Source organism: Arvicanthis niloticus, chromosome 14, assembly GCF_011762505.2.
Source record: "Arvicanthis niloticus isolate mArvNil1 chromosome 14, mArvNil1.pat.X, whole genome shotgun sequence".
In the NCBI taxonomy this organism is placed as follows: Eukaryota; Metazoa; Chordata; class Mammalia; order Rodentia; family Muridae; genus Arvicanthis; species Arvicanthis niloticus.
In genome coordinates this window covers 38,248,722-38,268,214 of record NC_047671.1, presented here as the reverse complement: position 1 = coordinate 38,268,214, position 19,493 = coordinate 38,248,722, and the positions used below count along the sequence as shown (strand labels likewise).

The window sequence follows — 19,493 nt, the reverse complement described above, 5'->3', positions numbered from 1 at the left end:
AATATTTTAGAGTAGTAAACTTTTTGCCAGTTTAAGAATGTTTTGTTCTTATATGTTGTATTTGTGACATATACTGATTTTACACATTTTTAGTATGCTTATATAATGATTTTTTAAGTATTATTTTTGCTAACAAATGTTTTTTTAAAACACAAATAAAAATAAACATTTTTTTTCCTGGTCATAGGTGGAGAAACTCTAGATGAGTGCGGATTAAAGTTTCTTTTGGCTGTTCGACTCCATACGTTTCTTACAACTTCCCTTCCAGCCTACCGAGCTCAACTCCTTCACCAAGGTGATTTTGATAATCTAAATTTACAGTTTCCTGCAGATTTTGAAGTATTAAATATGTTTTCTGCATATATGCTGGTAATTTATATTTCTTATGATTAATGTCTTTGGATCATTTACTGTCTTTTTTTAATCTACTAATATATTTTTTCTCACCTAATATATCCTGATTACATTTTCTCCTTCTTCTATTACTTCCAATTCTTCCCCACTGCCCTCCCATCTGCATCTACCCACTTCCTGTCTCTCAGAAAACAGAAACAGGGATGATACAATACAATAAAATATAAAAGATACTACAAAATTTAACATATTTGAGTAAGACAAAACAGAAGGAAAGAGTAAGAAATTGCACAAGAAGGAGATGTAGCTGCAGAGATCCACTCTTTTACACGCTCAGAAATCTCATAAAAACACTAAACTGGAAGCCATAATACATGACCAAAGGACTTAAAATAAAAGTGAAAAAGATTTTTAAAAAATTTTTTAAAAAGTAATAAGGCCCTAACATGACATTATGAGACACAGAACCTCCAAAAATGTAATTGAGTTCATTTTCTGTTGAAGACCTACTTCTGGGCATACAGCCTACCCTTAAGAATAGTTTGTTTTCCTAGTGAGACTCCTTTGGAGGATACTAAATTTTCATTTGCAAGTGGTTATCAATTGGACATTGCTTCTGGGTTAGGGACCGGGGCATGTGTCTTCTCCTTTCAGATCTAGGACCCAATCTAGTACAAGCCACGCAGGCCCTGTGCATGCTGCCTTAGTTTTTGTGAGTTCATATGTGTGTTGATCCTGTTAATTTAGAGGGCTTTGTTTTCTATCCTCCAACCCTTCTGGCTCATACATGTTTTCTTCCTCTACTTCAGCAGGGTACCCTGATCCCTGAAGGTTTGATAGAGACACCTGGTTAGAGCTGAGTTGCTCTAAGGTCTCATTCTGTATAATGTCTGGCTGTGTGTGTCTGTGTTTGTATCTGTTGCTGGAGGAAGCATTTCTGGTAACTGATCAAGGCACTATAGATAGCGGAATGTCATGAGAAGTCATTTTATTGCTACATTCTTTTAGTAAAATATTAGTATTTGGTTTCACTGTAGGTCCTTATGCTATCTAGTCTCAGGTTCTTAGTCACCTAATCAGTGTCTGGTATCAATTCCATCTCATGGAGTAAGGAGGGCCTTAAATCAGATACTGGTTGGTTACTCCTCTAAGCTTTGTGCTACCGTTGCATTAGCGTATCTTGGAGATAGGACACTATGGTAGATCATCAGGTTCATAGTTGGGTTGGTGTTTATGTTCCTTCTTGGTAGAGAGGTGAATGCACTAGTTAAGTGCTAGTTTAACTGCCATGTTCAATGGTTTTGTAGGTGTTATCTTCTGTAGTGGGGAATTGCGATCTGTTTTTTGAGAGCAGCTTATAGTCTTGACATCAGTATGGGTTTGGGGATTCCCTTTTGGCTAACAACCCAATTAAATATAGCTTAATTTCAATTCCAGAACCTTAATTTTGTGATAAGAGATGTCCAGTTGAGACTCTGTCTCCTCCATTATTTGATTTCATTTAGATCATACTACTTAATGCCACATACTCTTTTTGAGTGTAATTACCTTGAAGAGCTTTCAGATGTGCTGCTAAGTTACTAGTATGAGATCTCTCCAAATTTTTTAGGTTGGAATGTAGTGCTGTGAACTTGCCTCTTAGAACCACCTTTGTGTTCCATAAATTTGGGTATGTTGTGTGTTCATTTTTCAATTTTAGAAAGTCTATGAAAGTTCTAGAAAGTTCCGTCTTGTTGCATTTTTCATTCAGTAGTGAGTTGTTCATTTTTCATGGGTTTATAAGTTCTCTGTTTTTGATAACCACCTTTAAAACAATGGTGGTAAGATAGGATGCAAAATATTTCAATTTTCTTGTATCTGTTGGCATTTGCTTTGTGTCTGAGTATGCTGTCAATTTTGGAGAAAGTTCCATGAGATGCTGATTGAAAGGTGTATTGTTATATGTTTGGGTGAAATGTTGTGTAAATATCTGTTTGGTCCATTTGGTTTATTTATAACATCAGTTAGCTCCAGCACTTCTGTTTTATTTTTGTCTGGATGACCTGTCAAGAGTAAGATTGAGGCCTCCTGTCTATATGTGAGAGTTGGTATGTGATTTGAGCTTGTGTGTCTTTTATAAATTTAGGTACCCTTTTGTTTGGGGCATTGATGTTAAGAATTGCAGTATTCTCCTGGTAGGCTTTTCCTTTGACTATTGTAGTGTCTTTCTGTATCTCTTCTGATTAGTTTTGATTTGAAGTCTGTTTTGTCAGGTATTAAAATGGCTACACCAGCTTGCTTCTTATGTCCCTTTGCTTGGAATATCTTTTTCTGAGGTGATGTTTGTCTTTGATGTTAAGGTGTGTTTCTTGGATTTAGTAGAAGGGTAGATACTATTATTATATCCATTTTGTTACTATGTGTGTTTTTATTGGGGAATTGAGACCATTGATATTAAGAGAAACCAATGACCACTGTTTATTGATCTCATTATGATGATGATAATGGTGGTAGTGGTTGTGTGTGGTGTTTATTTCCCCTTTTTGGATTTGTTGTTCCGGGATAGACTATTATGTTTTCATGGGTTTGGTTACTCTTTAGCTTGGAGTTTTCCTTCTAGTGCCTTCTATAAGAATAGATTTTTAGATAGATACTGCTTAAATATTGGTTTTTATCATGGAATATCTTATTTTCACCATCTATTGTGATTGACAGTTTTCTTGGCATAGTAGTCTGGGCTACCATCTGTGGTCCTGTAGCGTCTGCAGTATATCTACCTAATCCCTTCTGGCTTTTAGAGTCTCCATTGTGAAGTAAGATTCAATTCTATGAGGTCTACCTTTATATGTTACTTGGTCTTTTTCCCTTGCAGCTTTTAATTTTCTTTGTTCTGTATGTTTAGTGTTTGATTATTATACTCTGAAGGAATTTATTGTTTGGTCCAGTATATTTGATATTTTGTATGCTTCTTGTTTCTTGGTGGGAATCTCCTCTAGATTGGAGAAATTTTCTTCTGTGATTTTGTTGATAACATTTTCTGTGTCTTTGACTTGGATTTCTTTTCTTTCCTCTATTCAAATTATTTTTAGATTTGGTCTTTTCACAGGGTGACATCTTTTTCAGATGTTTTGTGCTAGAATTTTAATTTTTAACAAAATTTTCTTTTTAGATTCAACATTTTTTTGATTGACATAACTGTTTCTTCTATTGTGTCATCAATGCCTGATGTTTTCTGTTCCACCTCTTATATATTGTGGTAAGGTTTGCCTCTGAGGTTCCTGTTGAATTCCTAAATGTTTTTTTCCAGATTTCCCTCAGTTTGGGTTTTCTTTATTGATTCAGTTTCCACTTCGAGGTCTTGAAGTGTTTTATTTCCTCCCAGTGTTTGTCTGTGTATTCATAGATTTCTTTAAGGATTTTTATTCATTTCCTCTGTAAGAACCTTTATCATATTAAACAAAGGCTAGTTTTCGGTCTTTGTCTTGTTTTAGGTATGTTGCAGTTCTCAGTGCCTATTTTGGTAGGCTTGCTGTGCTGTGAAGACATATTTTTTTCTGGCTGTTACTGTTTTTGTGCTGCAGGCTAGGCTTCAGGGTTTTGGATAATTGAAATTCCAGATGTTGATATGTATTCTTGTCTTTAGTGAGTGTATGTTTTGTTCCTAGGTTTCTGCTGCCCTCTCTAGTTCTTGGGAGTATATTGTGGCCCTGTGTTGCCTGGTAGGGAATTCTGGGATATGTTTCTAGGTGTTGGGAGCTGGCAGTTAGAAATGGGGATGGGTTGGGAGGAGGCTGAGGAGTTCACAGGAGGGAGGAAAGCATGGTGTTCCACCCAGATCTGCTTAGTCTGCTTGGAATAGGGCGGAGTGAAGGACTGGCCACAACAGGTAGTCTGTTTCAGAGCTGGACATGAGATGCAGGGATTGGATTTGGAGGAAAGAATGGTGAGTGAACAGCTGAAGCTTGCTTACCTGTTTCCCTGGCCTACTAGCTTCTCTGACAGAGTTTGTTGGAGGGTTTCATGCAATGCCTGCTGGAGTTAAGGGACTGGCATAACAGAATGAGTGAGGAAGATTGGAGGAGGTCTGTGTGATCTGCTGCAGATGTTGACAGAGACTAGGGGGAGGACGCAGCAGCTGGTCTGCTTCTGAGATGGGGATGAGACTCGAGGGTGTTAGATTTGGAGTAGACGAGGAGGAGATGAAGATCCATAGTTAAGCTACTCAATTCCTTTGCAGGAATGGCCTATGAGTCCCCAGGGAATGCCTACTGGATTTGGGGACTGGAGTAAAGTGGTGAGTCTGAGGAAAGTGTTTGGAGAAGTTGTGCGTTCTAATGGAGAGGGGGGCAGAGCAGGAGAAGAAACCACAGCAGGTGGTCTGCTAGAGTTCTGGGGTAAGACTTGAGGATGTTTTTCAAGGAAAGCAGGGAACTGTAAAGATCTGCAATTAACCTACCTGTTTTCCCTGGCCAGAGTGTTCATTTACTGATTTTTAAAAATTGTTTCTTTTTCTCATTGTTGTTGGGTTGCTTCTGTATTTTAGACTTCTCTGTTTCTTTGTTTTTTTTTTTTTAATTTATTTTTATTGGATATTATATTTACATTTCAGATTTTATCCCCTTACCCCCACCACCCCCACCACCACACAGGGACCTCCTATCCCATCCCCGCTCTTCATGCTGCTATGAGAATGTGCCCCCACCTACTCCCCACACTCCCAGCTCCCCACCCTCTAATTCCCCCCCACTCAGTGTTCACTCTTCATGGGACCAAGAATCTCCTCTCCCACCTATGCCCAACAAGGCCCCCTCCTTCAGTTCTGTCCCACACTTTGTTTTCATATTTGCTCCCTTGAGTATTTTTGTTACTCCTTCTAAGTAGGACAAGGCATCCCCACTTGGTCTTCCTTCTTCATGAGCTTCATGTGGTCTGTGAGTTGAGTCTTGGCTACTCCAAGCTTTTGGGCTAATGTCCACTTATCAGTGAGTAAATACCATGTGTGTTCTTTTGTGATTGGGTTACCTCACTCAGGATGATATTTTCTAGTTCCATCCATTTACCTAAGAATGTCTCAAATTTATTATTTTTAATAGCTGAGTAATACTCCATTGTGTAAATGTATCACATTTTTTTGTATCCATTCCTCTGTTGAAGGACATCTGGGTTCTTTCCAGCTTCTGGCTATTATAAATAAGGCTGCTATGAACATAGTGGAGCATATGTCCTTGTTATATGTTGGAGCATCTTCCGGGTATATGCCCAGAAGTGGTATAGCTGGATCCACAGGTAATGCTATGTCCAATTTTCTGAGGAACCGCCAGACTAATTTCCAGAGTAATTGTACCACCTTGCAATCCCACCAACAATGGAGGAGTATTCCTCTTTCTCCATATCCTCGCCAGCATCTACTATCACCTGTTTTTTTATCTTAGCCATTCTGACTGGTGTGTGGTAGAATCTCAGGGTTGTTTTGATTTGCATTTCCCTGATGACTAAGAATATTGAGCATTTCTTTAGGTGCTTTTTTGGCTATTCGAGTTTCCTCAGTTGAGAATTCTGTTTAGCTTTGTACCCCATTTTTAATAGGGTTATTTGGTTGTCTAGAGTCTAATTTCTTGAGATATACATATATATATATATGTACATATACATATATATATCAAATTGCTCTTTCTATCTCTATGAAGAATTGATTTGAAATTTTGATGGGGATTTCATTGAATCTGTAGATCTCTATTGGATGTAGGATCTTTTTCCAATCTGCTGGTTGTTATTTTGTCCTGTTGATAGTGTCCTTTGCATTACAGAAGCTTTGCAATTTTATGAGGTCCCATTTGTCAATTCTTGATCTTAGAGCATAAGCCATTGGTGTTCTGTTCAGGAACTTTTTTCCTGTGCCTAGGTATTCGAGGGTCTTCCCCATCTTCTCTTCTATTAGTTTCTGTGTATCTGGTTTTATGTAAAGGTCCTTTATCCACTTGGACTTGAGCTTTGTACTAGAAGATAAGAATGGATCAATTTGCATTCTTCTACATGCTGACCTCTAGTTGAACCAGAACCATTTGTTGAAAATGCTGTCCTTATTCCACTGGACAGTTTTAGCTCCTTTGTCAAAGATCAAGTGACCATAGGTGTGTGGGTTCATTTCTGGGTCTTCAATTCTATTCCATTGATCTTCCTGCCTGTCTCTGTACGAATACCATGCAGTTTTTATCACTATTGCTCTGTAGTACATCTTGAGGTCAGGGATGATGATTCCCCCAGAAACTATTTAATTGTTGAGAATAGTTCTCACTATTCTGTTTTTTTTTTTTTTGTTTTTTTTTTTTTGTTATTCCAAATGAATTTGCAAATTGTTCTTTCTATCTCTATGAAGAATTGATTTAGAATTTTGATGGGTATTGCATTGAATCTGTAGATTGCTTTTGGCAAGATGGCCATTTTTACTAAGTTAATCCTGCCAATCCACGAGCATGGGAGATCTTTCCATCTTCTGAGATTTTCTTCTATTTCTTTCTTCAGAGACTTGAAGTTCTTGTCATACAGGTCTTTCACTTGCTTGGTTAGATTCACACCAAGGTATTTTATATCGTTTGTGACTATTGTGAAGAGTGTCATTTCCCTAATTTCTTTCTCAGCCTGTTTATCCTTTGAGTAGAGAAAGGCTACTGATTTGTTTGAGTTGATTTTATATCCAGCCACTTTGCTGAAGTTGTTTATCAGGTTTAGGAGTTCTCTGGTGGAGGTTTTAGGGTCACTTAAGTATACTATCATATCATCTGCAAATAGTGAAATTTTGACTTCTTCCTTTCCTATTTGTATCCCTTTGACTTCCTTTTGTTGTGTAATTGCTCTGGCTAGGACTTCCAGTACTATATTGAATAGGTAAGGTGAGAGTGGGCAGCCTTGTCTATTCCCTGATTTTAGTGGGATGGCTTCAAGTTTCTCTCCATTTAGTTTGATGTTGGCTACTGGCTTGCTGTATATTGCTTTTACTATGTTTAGGTATGGGCCTTGAATTCCTGATCTTTCCAAGACTTTTAACATGAAGGGATGTTGAATTTTGTCAAATGCCTTTTCAGCATCTAGTGAGATGACCATGTGGTTTTTTTCTTTGAGTGTTTATATAGTGGATTACGTTGATGGATTTCTGTATATTGACCCATCCCTGCATTCCTGGGATAAAGCCTACTTGATCATGATGGATGATTGTTTTGATGTGTTCTTGGATTCAGTTTGCAAGAATTGTATTGAGTATTTTTGCATCAATATTTATAAGGGAGATTGGTCTGAAGTTCTCTTTCTTTGTTGGGTCTTTATGAGGTTTAGGTATGAGGGTGATTGTAGTTTCACAAAAAGAATTGGGTAGTCTTCCCTCTGTTTCTATTTTGTGGAATAGTTTGAAGAGAATTGGTATTAGGTCTTCCCTGAAGGCTTGATAGAATTCTTCACTAAAACCATCTGGTCCTGGGCTTTTTTTGGTGGGGAGACTTTAAATGAGCGCTGCTATTTCTTTAGGCGTTATGGGATAGTTTAGATGGTTTATCTGCTGCTGATTTTACTTTGCTACTTGGTATCTGTCAGAAAATTGTCCATTTCATCCATATTTTCCAGTTTTGTTGAGTATAGGTTTTTTGTAGTAGGATCTGATGATTTTTTTTAATTACCTCGGTGTCTGTTGTTATGTCTCCCTTTTCAGTTCTGATTTTATTAATTTGGATACTGTCTCTGTGACCTCTGGTTAGTTTGGCTAAGGGTCTATCTTGTTGATTTTCTCAGAGAACCAGCTCCTGGTTTTGTTGATATTTTGTGTAGTTCTTTTTGTTTATACTTGGTTGATTTCAGCCATGAGTTTGATTATTTCCTGTCATCTACTCCTCTTGGGTGTATTTTTCTCTTTTTGTTTTACAGCTTTCAGGTGTGCTGTCGAGTTGTTAATGTATGCTTTCTCCAGGTTTTTTTTGTTTGTTTGTTTGTTTGTTTTTTTTTTTTTTTTTTTTTTTTTTTTTTTTTTAGGCACCTAGAGCTATGAGTTTTCCTCTTAGCACTGCTTTCATGAAGTCCCACAAGTTTTGTTATGATATGTCCTCATTTTCAATAAATTCTAAAATGTCTTTAATTTCTTTCTTTATTTTTTCCTTGACCAAGTCATCATTGAGTAGAGCGTTGTTCAGTTTCCATGTGTATGTGGGCTTTCCATTGTTTTTGTCATTATGGAAGACCAGCCTTTGTCCCTGGTGATCTGATAGGATGCAGGGGATTATTTCAATCTTTTTGTATCTGCTGAGGCCTGTTTTGTGACTAATTATATGGTCTATTTTTGGGGAAGGTATCATGAGGTGCTTAGAGAAAGGTGTATTCTTTTGTTTTATGATGAAATGTTTTATAGATATCTGTTAAATCAATTTGGTTCATAACTTCTGTTAATTTCACTGTGTCTCTGTTTAGTTTCTGTTTCCATGATCTGTCCATTGCTAAGAGTGTGGTGTTGAAATCCTCCACTATTACTGTGTGAGGTGCAATGTGTGCTTTGAGCTTTAGTAAAGTTTCTTTCATGTATGTGGGTGCCCTTGCATTTTGAGCATAGATATTCAGAACTGAGAGTTCATCTTGGTAGATTTTTCTTTTGATAAGTATAAAGTGTTCTTCCATATCTTTTTTGATTACTTTTGGTTGAAAGTAGATTTTATTTGATATTAGAATTGCTACCCCAGCTTGTTTCTTGGGACCATTTGCTTGGAAGATTGTTTTCCATCCCTTTATTCTGAGGTAGTATCTTTTTCACAGAGGTGAGTTTCCTGTATGCAGCAAAATTCTGGGTCATATTTATGTATCCAGTCTGATAGTTTACTTCTTTTTATTGGAGAATTGAGTCCATTGATGTTAAGAAATATTAAGGAAAAATTATTATTGCTTCATGTTATTTTTGTTATTAGAGGTGGAATTTTTTTGTGTGTAGCTATCTTTTTGGGGTTGTCGGAAGATTACTCTCTTGCTTTTTCTAGGTTGTAGTTTTTCTCCTTGTGTTGGAGTTTTCCATAAATTATCATTTGAAGTGCTGGATTTCTGGGAAGATATTGTGTAAATTTGGTTTTGTCATGGAATATCTTGATTTCTGCATCAATAGTGATTGAGAGTTTTGCTGGGTATAGTAGTCTGGGCTGGCATTTGTGTTCTCTTAGTCTCTGAATGATATCAGTCCAGAATCTTTTGGCTTTTATAGTCTCTGGTGAGAAGTCTGGTGTAATTCTGATAGGTCTGCCTTTATATGTTACTTAGCCTTTTTCCCTTACTGCTGTTAGTAGTTTTTCTTTGTTTTGTTCATTTGATGTTTTGATTATTATGTGACAGGAGTTATTTTTTTTTCTGGTCTAGTCTATTTGGAGTTCTGTAGGCTTCTTGTATATTTATGGACATCTCTTTCTTTGGGTTAGGGAAGTTTTCCTGTATACTTTTGTTGAAGATATTTACTGGCCCCTTAAGTTGGGAATCTTCACCCTCATTTATACGTATTATCCTTAGGTTTGGCCTTCCCAGTGTGTCCTGGATTTCCTGGATTTTTTGGGTTAGGAACTTTTTGCATTTTGCATTTTGCATTTTGTTTGAAAGTTGTGTCAATGTTTTCCATGGTATCTTCTGCACAAGAGATTCTCTCTTCTATGTCTTGTGTTCTATTGGTGATGCTTGTGTCTATGACTCCTGATCTCTTTCCTAGTTTTTCTATCTACAGGGTAGTCTCCCTTTGTGATTTCTTTATTCTTTCTACTTTCATTTTAGATTCTGTATGGTTTTGCTTAATTCCTTCACCTGTTTGGTTGTGTTTTCTTGCAATTCTTTAAGGGAATTTTGTGTTTCCTCTTCAAGGGCTTCTATCTGTTTACCTGTGTTCTCCTCAAATTCTTTGTGAGTGTCATTTATGTCCTTCTTAAAATCCTCTATCATCATCATGAGAAGTGATTTTAGTTCTGAATCCTGCTTTTCCTATGTGATGGGGGTGTTCAGGGCTTGCTATGGTGGGAGAACTGGGTTCTGATGATGCCATGTAACTTTGGTTTCTGTTGCTTACATTCTTGTGCCTCCCTTTTGCCATCTGATTAACTCTAGTGCTACCTGCACTCACTGTCTCTGACTGTAGCCTGCTTTTCTGGTTATCTTGCTTGTGTCAGAACTCCTCAGGGTCCAGATGTCTCTGTGATCCTGTGATCTTGAGCTCCAGCTGCTCTGAGCATAATGGCTCCTCTAGGATGTCTCAGGATATGGTGTCTCCACGGTAGCAGACCAGGTAGGTGTCCGCTGCTCTGGGTGCAGTGTCTCCTCTAGGATGTCTCAGGATATGGGTGACCACTGCTCTGAGTGCAGTGGCTCCTCCAGGATGTCTCAGGATATGTTGTCTGCTGCTCTGAGTGCAGTTGCTCCTCTAGGATGTCTCAGGATATGGTTTCCGCTGCTCTGAGTTCAGTTGCTCCTCTAGGATATCTCTGAGTACGGTGTCTTCACAGGAGTAGACCAGCTAGGTGTCTCCCCCAGCCACAAGGACCAGGCGAGGGGCCGAAGGGGAGTGGTATTCCGCAGGGGCGGGGTTTCGGTGCCTGGTGGGTCCTGAGGGCCCCCTGCTCCCAGTTGTAGTTCTGGGGCGTAGGGCAGTGGGCAACTGTTCTTACCTGCTGCTCTGAGTTCAGTGGCCCCTCTAAGATGTCTTGGGATATGGTGTCCACACGATAGCCGACCAGCTAAGTGTTTGCCCTAGCCACAAGGCTATGCACATTTTCTTAATGAAATCTTTAAAATATATGAGTCATTAAAAAATGAAGTAACTTTCTCAAGGTCATATATTTCATTTTATAGTAGATCTCAGCTATAATTAGTGTCTGTGTTCTAATTTTGGAGTATTAAATTGTTATACTTAGTCTACTGAGTTTTCTTTTTAATATTATTTCCATGGAATTCTTTATTTTTGTGGGGTTAGAACATCTAAAAAGATGTTCACAGAGAAAAGAGAAGCAGTACTGAAGAAAAATCACACCACTATGTAACAGTGCTTCTGATAGTCTCAGGAAAACTGTGGGAAATAGCCAGAGACCAAAACACTGCAGCCCAGTGTCATTTCCCATAAGTATGGTTTCAGAGAAATAGATATTAATTATATGCATTGGAGTGGTATCATTGGTTTAGAGAATCAAGAATAAAAATAATTCATATTTTAGGAGCAATCAAAGTTATCTGTAACTGTAAATCTGGACAAAAGTTTGAAAGAGTACTTACTGACACATGTAAGAATCTGCAGAGTTAGTAAGACAGATATTTTCCAAGGGCAAAAGGCTTGTCTAAGAGAGCCAAGACTGTATACCAGAGCATCTGATTTCCAGTTCAGACTTGTTTCCATCACAGTTTTAAGTATCCACAGATAGAATACACCTAGAAATGTTTTCTTAAGTCATAATGCAGGATGTGTACTTAGAAGTGATGGTTCCTTAAAATTCTGTCTTTTACACTTAGACTTCTTATGCTATATCCAAGATTTTGCTCTTATATATGTTATGGTAAAAGGAGTCTGCAAAGTTAAAGAATATGTCATTTTACTCTGTATTTTAAGCATCCAGTTTGTTGAAATACATAAATACCTTGACATATTAAATGAGATTATTTGCAGTGATTTATACCAATATTTAAAAATTTAAAACAGTTTTTTATTGCATAAACATCATACACGTTTATAATAATCATATTAAGTATTTGCATGGCTTATAAATGTCATTTTTGGTATTTTCTCAGGTCTTTCTACTGGTCATTTTGCTTGGGCATTTCACTCAGTAGCCGAGGAAGAACTGCTGAATATGTTGCCAGCCATGCAGAAAGATGATCCAACTTGGTCTGAACTGAGAGCAATGGGTGTAGGGTGGTGGGTTCGCAATGCTCGCATCTTGCGCAGATGCATAGAAAAAGTAAGTATTTATTTGGTTATAAAAATACACTTTGAATGTTTGTTTATGTCATTCTGTCTCCTCTGATATTAGTTTATTTCATTTTGTTTTAGAAACAGCATCATAGTTTGTGTGTGTGTGTGTGTGTGTGTGTGTGTGTGTGTGTGTGTGGTATTGGGTATTGAACCTGGTGACTTATGAATGCTAGTCAAGCATTGTATCAGTGGACAGACCCTCAGCCCAGCCTACTTTTGACTTTTTATACTTAATGGTCTCAGTGTGTTGCTCACACTGGTTTTCAATGTATAATTCTTTTGTGTAAAACTCTTGAACTGTTGTGATTGTAGACCACTGCTGCTAGGCTTAGCTATCTTCAACCTCTAGGTACCACATTTATTTACTAGTATATTTCTGAATTTCTGAAGTTTTTGTTGAGAAAAAATACTCTAGTTTAGCCATTTATATTCTGCTACTGTAAATGCTTCTATTGCTAGTATTGTGTACAAATGTACTTATACACTTCTTTAAGTTTTATGTAAGAGAAATTATTTGTTCACTCACAAGCTGCTTCTGTAAACAATTGATTTCTATTTCCCAATTGTAGGTAGCCAAAGCAGCCTTTCATAGAAATAATGATCCTTTAGATGCTGCAATTTTTTACCTTGCAATGAAAAAAAAAGCTGTGATTTGGGGATTATATAGGTAAGTAAATGACTGCTTCAAAGCTAAAAATCACTTTTCAGTCAGAGTGAATGCATAAAGTAAAATATGTTCTCTTTGAGTATGTCCTTAGTTTTCTGTGTTTCATACTTCATATGGAAAAAGATTACATGTGTACCACAGTATAAAAAGCCAGTTGAAGCCACTTCAGTTTTTTTTGTTTTTTGGGGTTTTTTTTTTTTGTTATTTTTTTTTAGCATTTCTCAGTCTAAAAACACATTTTTCCCTTTATTAGCTTATTCTAGAGACATTACCTTGTCACCAAGAAGCAGGAAGGAAAGAAGTGGAGTAGAAAAAAAAAATTGAGATGAATTTGTATCAGCTTTGGGGAACATGATAGAGAGTGAAATCTGGCATCTGTCAGATAAGCATCTGTTCTCTGTTACTGAAGTACATAGACAAGGATGTCCCTGAAACTGCTACTCTTCTAAGTGAAGTTATCTCCTTCATCTCACTTGTCAACAGCACCTGGACTCCATGATTTCCATTATTTGTTTGATGTTCTGTTCAAGAATAGCAATCTCTGGGGAAAATTTTGATATTCAATATAAGTTTTCTAAGAATCTAGGTTTTTCAGTATTGTTTTTTATCAGAGTAAATTTCATTATTTAAATTTTTGATTATGCAAGTCATTTCTACATGACTCGATCAAAATTATTAGTGACATTTAAATTTCAAACTAGCATAAATGTTAATGTATAAATTATCTTTGTATAAGTTATGTATTAGTAAAATTTTGCTTGAATTTAAAGGTGATTTTTTTTTCCTGAGTTATACTAAAGCAGTTCACTTTGCAGTTTAAAAGAGAATTTTTAAATAACTTCTGAGGTTTACCTATAAAAGTAAATGTTTATCTAAAGATGGTAGTATGTTGGAATTTCTGAATTGGCAGAAGTTTTGTTTTTGTTGTTATAACTTTTATCGTAACTGGATCTTGGTGTGTTCAGACTCTCTTCAAATTTGCTATCTTTCTCCTTGGAACTCCTATCTTTGAAATTCTAACTGGAAAAGGCTAATTCCAAAATTGTGTTTTAAATTTTTCATAATTTTCATTTATTTATAGATCTCAAAAAGACACCAAAATGACACAGTTTTTTGGGCACAATTTTGAGGAAGAGAGGTGGCGTAAAGCAGCTTTGAAAAATGCCTTTTCTTTATTAGGCAAGCAAAGGTTTGAACATTCTGCAGCATTTTTTCTTCTAGGTGGTTGCCTCAAGGATGCAATTGAGGTAATTAGTTGAACTTCCTTTTCAATTAGTGTTACCATTTCTTTAAACAATTAATCTAAATCTTAAATTTTTAAGATTTAATACAAAGCTAAGAACCTAAAGTTAACTGATAAGACTTCATAGTAGCTTTTTCATTTTTACTATTTAGCTTATGATATTTTTATATAACTGAGATAATACAGGTTTTGTAAAGTGAGTTACTCATATTATTGCACATTTAAAGTATATCTGACTCTTATTTGGTGGCCTTTTAATTTGAAAACTCTAGTCTTGGTTAGATGAATTGAGAAGAGTTGAGGTTTAAGAGGAGTAAAATAAAGTTACAGGTTTAGTTGATACTAAATAGAATTATCCATTACCTCAGATGAGGTTAGTTTGTAAATACATGTTTAATAATAAGAAATAGATTTAGAGATCTTATCAGTGTTAATTTTCCAATGTAGATAATATGCATGCCATTATTACATTTATTGCTTGCTAAATTTAGAAATAAATCTCTATACATTTATAGTAAATAGAGTTTTTCTCAAAAGCTGACCTTATCAATATTTTTTATTTATAAATATTTTAAAGGTATGTCTTGAAAAACTGAATGACATTCAGTTGGCTCTTGTAATAGCAAGACTATTTGAGTCTGAATTTGATAAATCAGCAACATACAAGTCTATTTTACGCAAAAAAGTTTTGGGAATTGGTTCTCCAGTCAGTGAGCTCAGTTCATCGAATATAAATGCACATCATGACCCCTTTCTTCGGAGTATGGCACATTGGATTTTAGAAGATTATAGTGCTGCTCTGGAAACATTAATAAAGCAACCAGTTACAGAGGATGAAGGTGAGCTGCTCTTGCAAGATTTTAATAAAAATGTTACTAGTGTTTTCTAAGCGTGTAGTTCACTATTTAATGTAATACAAAATATTAAATATTTGGTCTTTGTGACTAAATGGGGTTTTGTTTCAGAAAGATAAATCATTTAAAACAAGGAACTTTAGAGTTTCTGTTTTTATGAAATGTATTGAACACCAGTATTACTAAAATTTATTTTAAATACTTTGGAGAAATGGTAGATATAAAATGGAAAAATAAAAATATAAAGCCAATTTTTTTAAATATTAGGTTGGGTTATTACATTTGTAATATGTTTCATAATTTTTATAAGAAAAACATACTGAGTATAAAGAAAGCTGACTTAAGAGGTATGGTTAGAGAACCTTAAACTAGCCAAGTCCTTGACTGCTACATTCATGCAATCAGTAGGATAGAGATAATATTAAATGCACCCTTTAGAATTCTACTTCTGTTTTTTTCTTTTCTTTCTTTTTTTTATGAAACATTCTTTTTTTTAAATGAGGTAGGTTTTTTAAGATTTATTTATTTATTTTATATATGTGAGTACATTGTCACTCTCTTCAGACACACCAGAAAAAGGCGTCAGATCCCATCACAGATGGTTGTGAACCACCATATGGTTGCTGGGAATTGAACTCAGGACCTCTGGGAGAGCAGTCAGCGCTCTTAACCTCTCAGCCATATTCCAGCTCCCTTTGTGAAACCTTCTTATAGCCTACTATAAAATGAATTTTTTCTATGAATTAATATAAAAATGGTGGGGTTTACTTTTCCAGAATTTTTCCATAGGCAGGATTGAACTATATGTGATAGCTGATTTGGTAGTATATTATTTTGAACATTAAGTAGCTTCTAGTTCATGTTGTTTAATGTGCCACTACATATGTGGTTTATGGTAATTAGGATGTATGTGTCTTTTTAAATTAAGAAGCCATGGGACTCAAGTATTCAAATTTCTTAGCCATCTAAGGTAAAGAGCTTCATACTGGCTTCTTCATGATGGAGTGGAAACTTCACTTTATTAAGCTTACATGTTTTTCTGTTTTTTAAAAAACTGTGAATATTAATGCAAGATCACATACTTCTAGAACCTTTTAAATCAGAGAAAAGTAATAGTTTAGGTTTAGGTCATAGTGTTAGTATGATAGGACTATTGGCAGAGAGAAGTATTTGGCTATAGGATAATTTTAGTTTGACTATCCACGATTAAATTTGATATGGAATGCCAAAGAATTAGAAATTAAGGGTAATTCCTTGATTTTTAGCTTAACTAATAGTGAATGATATGGTGGAGTGTTGATTAGATCAGGAAGCCTTCTTTAGTTAGATGAAATTTGGTCAAAGGACTGGTTGAAATAATGCAAGTCAATCAAAAGAGATAGATAGATAAAGGGTGGTGTGCCCTTGAGGCACACCAAATAAGTGTTTGTATTTAAGTAGAAATGAACTATAGAATTTGGAAAGAAGATATAGAGATGTTCAAATTAACAGCATAGAGATGGTGTTTAAAATTATGGGATTCTTAAGAGTTTAACTCAGAGGGTGTGGGTAGAATATAGCTTCTGTGGTCAGAAGAGATGAGGTCTAGACAAGCTGACTGAAGAGGGAGCAAGCAAGAAAAGAGCTAAGGTTTCTATCTGAAGACATTGTTTCACTTGGAAAGTAGTATGTTTACCTGTGATGTAGAATATTGTTTTCTCTGAGAGAAAAGTGGACTCTTATAATTACATATTCTCAGTTCATATTGTGAGATTCTTTTGATCCATAAAATTAATTTACTTTCAGATCAAGTCATGATGTCAGCCTGTAATCCTGTAGTTTTTAATTTCTACAATTACCTAAGAACACATCCTCTTTTGCTAAGGCGTCATTTTGGATCATCTGATACATTTTCAACACACATGGCTTTAACAGGAAAAAGTGGACTGGCAGGAACAATTAATCTAAGTGAAAGAAGATTATTTTTTACTACTGCTAGCGCTCACCTAAAAGCTGGCTGCCCAATGTTGGCTTTGGAAGTATTGTCAAAGATGCCCAAAGTCTGTAAGAAAACAAAACCCTTTTGTAGAGGATCTAGTTTTTTTATGAGTAAAGATTCTTCTCCACTAAAATCGGATGCCAGAGAAGACAAGTCTTCTGCTATTGACTGGTCACAGTCACTGATAAATGGTTTTGAATCTTCTTCAGAGGGTTCTTCAGAGAGGCACTCAAACTCTACCTTTTCTTTTGATTGGAGCCAACCGAGTATGGTATTTCAAGATGACTCTTTGGAGTTGAAATGGGATAGTGATAATGATGAAGAAAATGAAGATCTCCCTATTTCAATGAAAGAAATAAGACCTTTGCAGAGAAAGACAGTTGTTAAAGAATTAGACGAATTGAGCAGTTACACAGACTCCTTAAGCACATTAGATGAAAATGACATTTTAAATCCATCAGAAGATATAATTGCTGTTCAACTAAAATTTAGAGCATGTTTAAAGATTCTCACAGTAGAACTTCGTACTTTATCTACTGGCTATGAAATAGATGGTGGGAAATTGCGTTACCAGCTCTACCACTGGCTTGAAAAAGAGGTAGTAGCTCTTCAGAGGACTTGTGACTTTTGCTCAGATGCAGAACAACTGCAGTCCACATTTAGCCAAAGTGCAGATGAATCTGGATCAATTGAGGATGCTGATGATTTGCATCACCAAACAAAAGTGAACCAACTGAGAGAAAGTTTCCAGGAAAAAAGGCAGTGGCTCTTGAAATATCAGTCACTCTTAAGAATGTTTCTTAGTTACTGTGTGCTTCATGGCTCTCATGGTGGGGGTCTTGCATCAGTGAGAATGGAATTAATTTTACTTTTGCAAGAGTCTCAGCAGGTATGTGTAATATTTTTGTTTTGCTTTGAGGTGATGTGTCATCATGTAACTCCAACTAGTATGGAATTCCCTATGTAGACCAAACTGACCTTGACCTCACAGAGATCTTCCTGCCTCTGCCTCTGCTCTGCCTCCCAAATGCTGAAACTAAAGGCATGTGCCATCACACTGGCAGGTATATAACTTTCAACATGTGGATGAAAGGAGAGCAATAATATAATTATTTTCATTAAAAATTTAAAAGCTTTATTTAAAGAAAATAATACATATCTGAAATAGCTTTTGGAATTGTGTTTTTTATTTTAAATATTAAAACTTGCTTTTCTTTGTTATAGTTACTTTAAGAAATGAATCTTTGTGTATAGTTGTTAGGAATTGGTAGAACTATGTATATGACACTTGCAGAACAGATGTTGTCAGGTGTTTTGATTTGCTTAATTTGTGTGAACACAGTCTTATGAGTGCCTCTGAGGTAATGAGCTATACTCTATTGAGGAGTGTGTTAAGGTTATTATTGTTCTAGATACAGTTGTAGAAACATTTTCCTCTTCAGATCATAACAATTTAAAGCATGTACTTTGAGTGCTTTTAATTCTTAATTTTGAAGAATTTTGAAAGATACTTTGAATTATTTAAGAAATAGATTATAAATAAAAATTGTTAATTTTTTTCTCTTCATTTTTAAGGAAACAGCAGAACCAATATTTTCTAACCCTCTGTCAGAACAAACTTCCGTGCCTCTTCTCTTTGCTTGTACAGCTAGTGCCAAAACAGTAGTTGCCAATCCATTATTGCACCTTAGTAATTTAACACATGATATTCTACATGCCATAATAAATTTTGATTCACCGCCACATCCTGATAGCCAAAGCAATAAAGTAAGTATGCTTCGTTTCAAGCTTTTTTTGTTATCAACATATATTGCTTAGATAAAATGATGAACTTTATTTTAGCATTTTTACATATTTATAAAATGTTCGATTGTATTTTCCACATATACCCTCTGTTGTATCCCTCCTCTCCTTGTGTATTTATTATTTTTCTCTTTCTGATTGTTCCTTTCGCCACATAGTCCCCTTCCACCTTCAAGTACTTATTTTTTGATTCTAGTTTATTTTGCTTCTTGAGGTTAGGCTTTTACTTGCTTCTTTGGGTTTAAGCGTTAATTTACCTATACAGAGTAATAAAATGAAGATAAAAATGTTAAGCCTTTCTAGCAAAATAAATTAAAACACCAGACTAGACATAGTATTTATTATATTAATAATTGTGATTTAAGGAAATCTGGCTATAGGCCAAACTTACTGTGCTATTTACATCTTATAGGATGCTTGATTTTTTTTTTCAGTTTAGCATGTCAGTTGTTTATTCTACATAAACACCTGTGTAGCAGAAATGACTTAGTGATTAAAGACACTTATTACCAAACCTGAAAACCTTCATTGGCTACTTTGCATCTGTATAGTGAGAGAAGAGAACAGATTTCTACAATTTGTCCACAGTCCTCTGTATCTATATTAAGACACATTAAATAAATGAACATACATGTACTTAAGAATCGTGTGTGTGTGTG

At 35.7% G+C, this 19,493-nt stretch overlaps 1 protein-coding gene across 5 annotated transcripts in view; it reads left to right on the top strand.

Annotated features, from left to right (window-relative positions):
* Dmxl1 (Dmx like 1) overlaps nucleotides 1-19,493 on the top strand; it is a 148,039-nt gene that overhangs the window by 57,939 nt on the left and 70,607 nt on the right. For all 5 annotated transcript variants that reach the window (XM_034517962.2, XM_076912661.1, XM_076912660.1 and 2 more), the window contains exons 19-25: nucleotides 188-295; nucleotides 12,106-12,275; nucleotides 12,859-12,956; nucleotides 14,038-14,203; nucleotides 14,777-15,038; nucleotides 16,839-17,920; nucleotides 18,607-18,798. In XM_034517962.2, coding sequence (XP_034373853.1) covers nucleotides 188-295; nucleotides 12,106-12,275; nucleotides 12,859-12,956; nucleotides 14,038-14,203; nucleotides 14,777-15,038; nucleotides 16,839-17,920; nucleotides 18,607-18,798 — 2,078 coding nt within the window. The remainder of the gene's footprint in view (nucleotides 1-187; nucleotides 296-12,105; nucleotides 12,276-12,858; nucleotides 12,957-14,037; nucleotides 14,204-14,776; nucleotides 15,039-16,838; nucleotides 17,921-18,606; nucleotides 18,799-19,493) is intronic.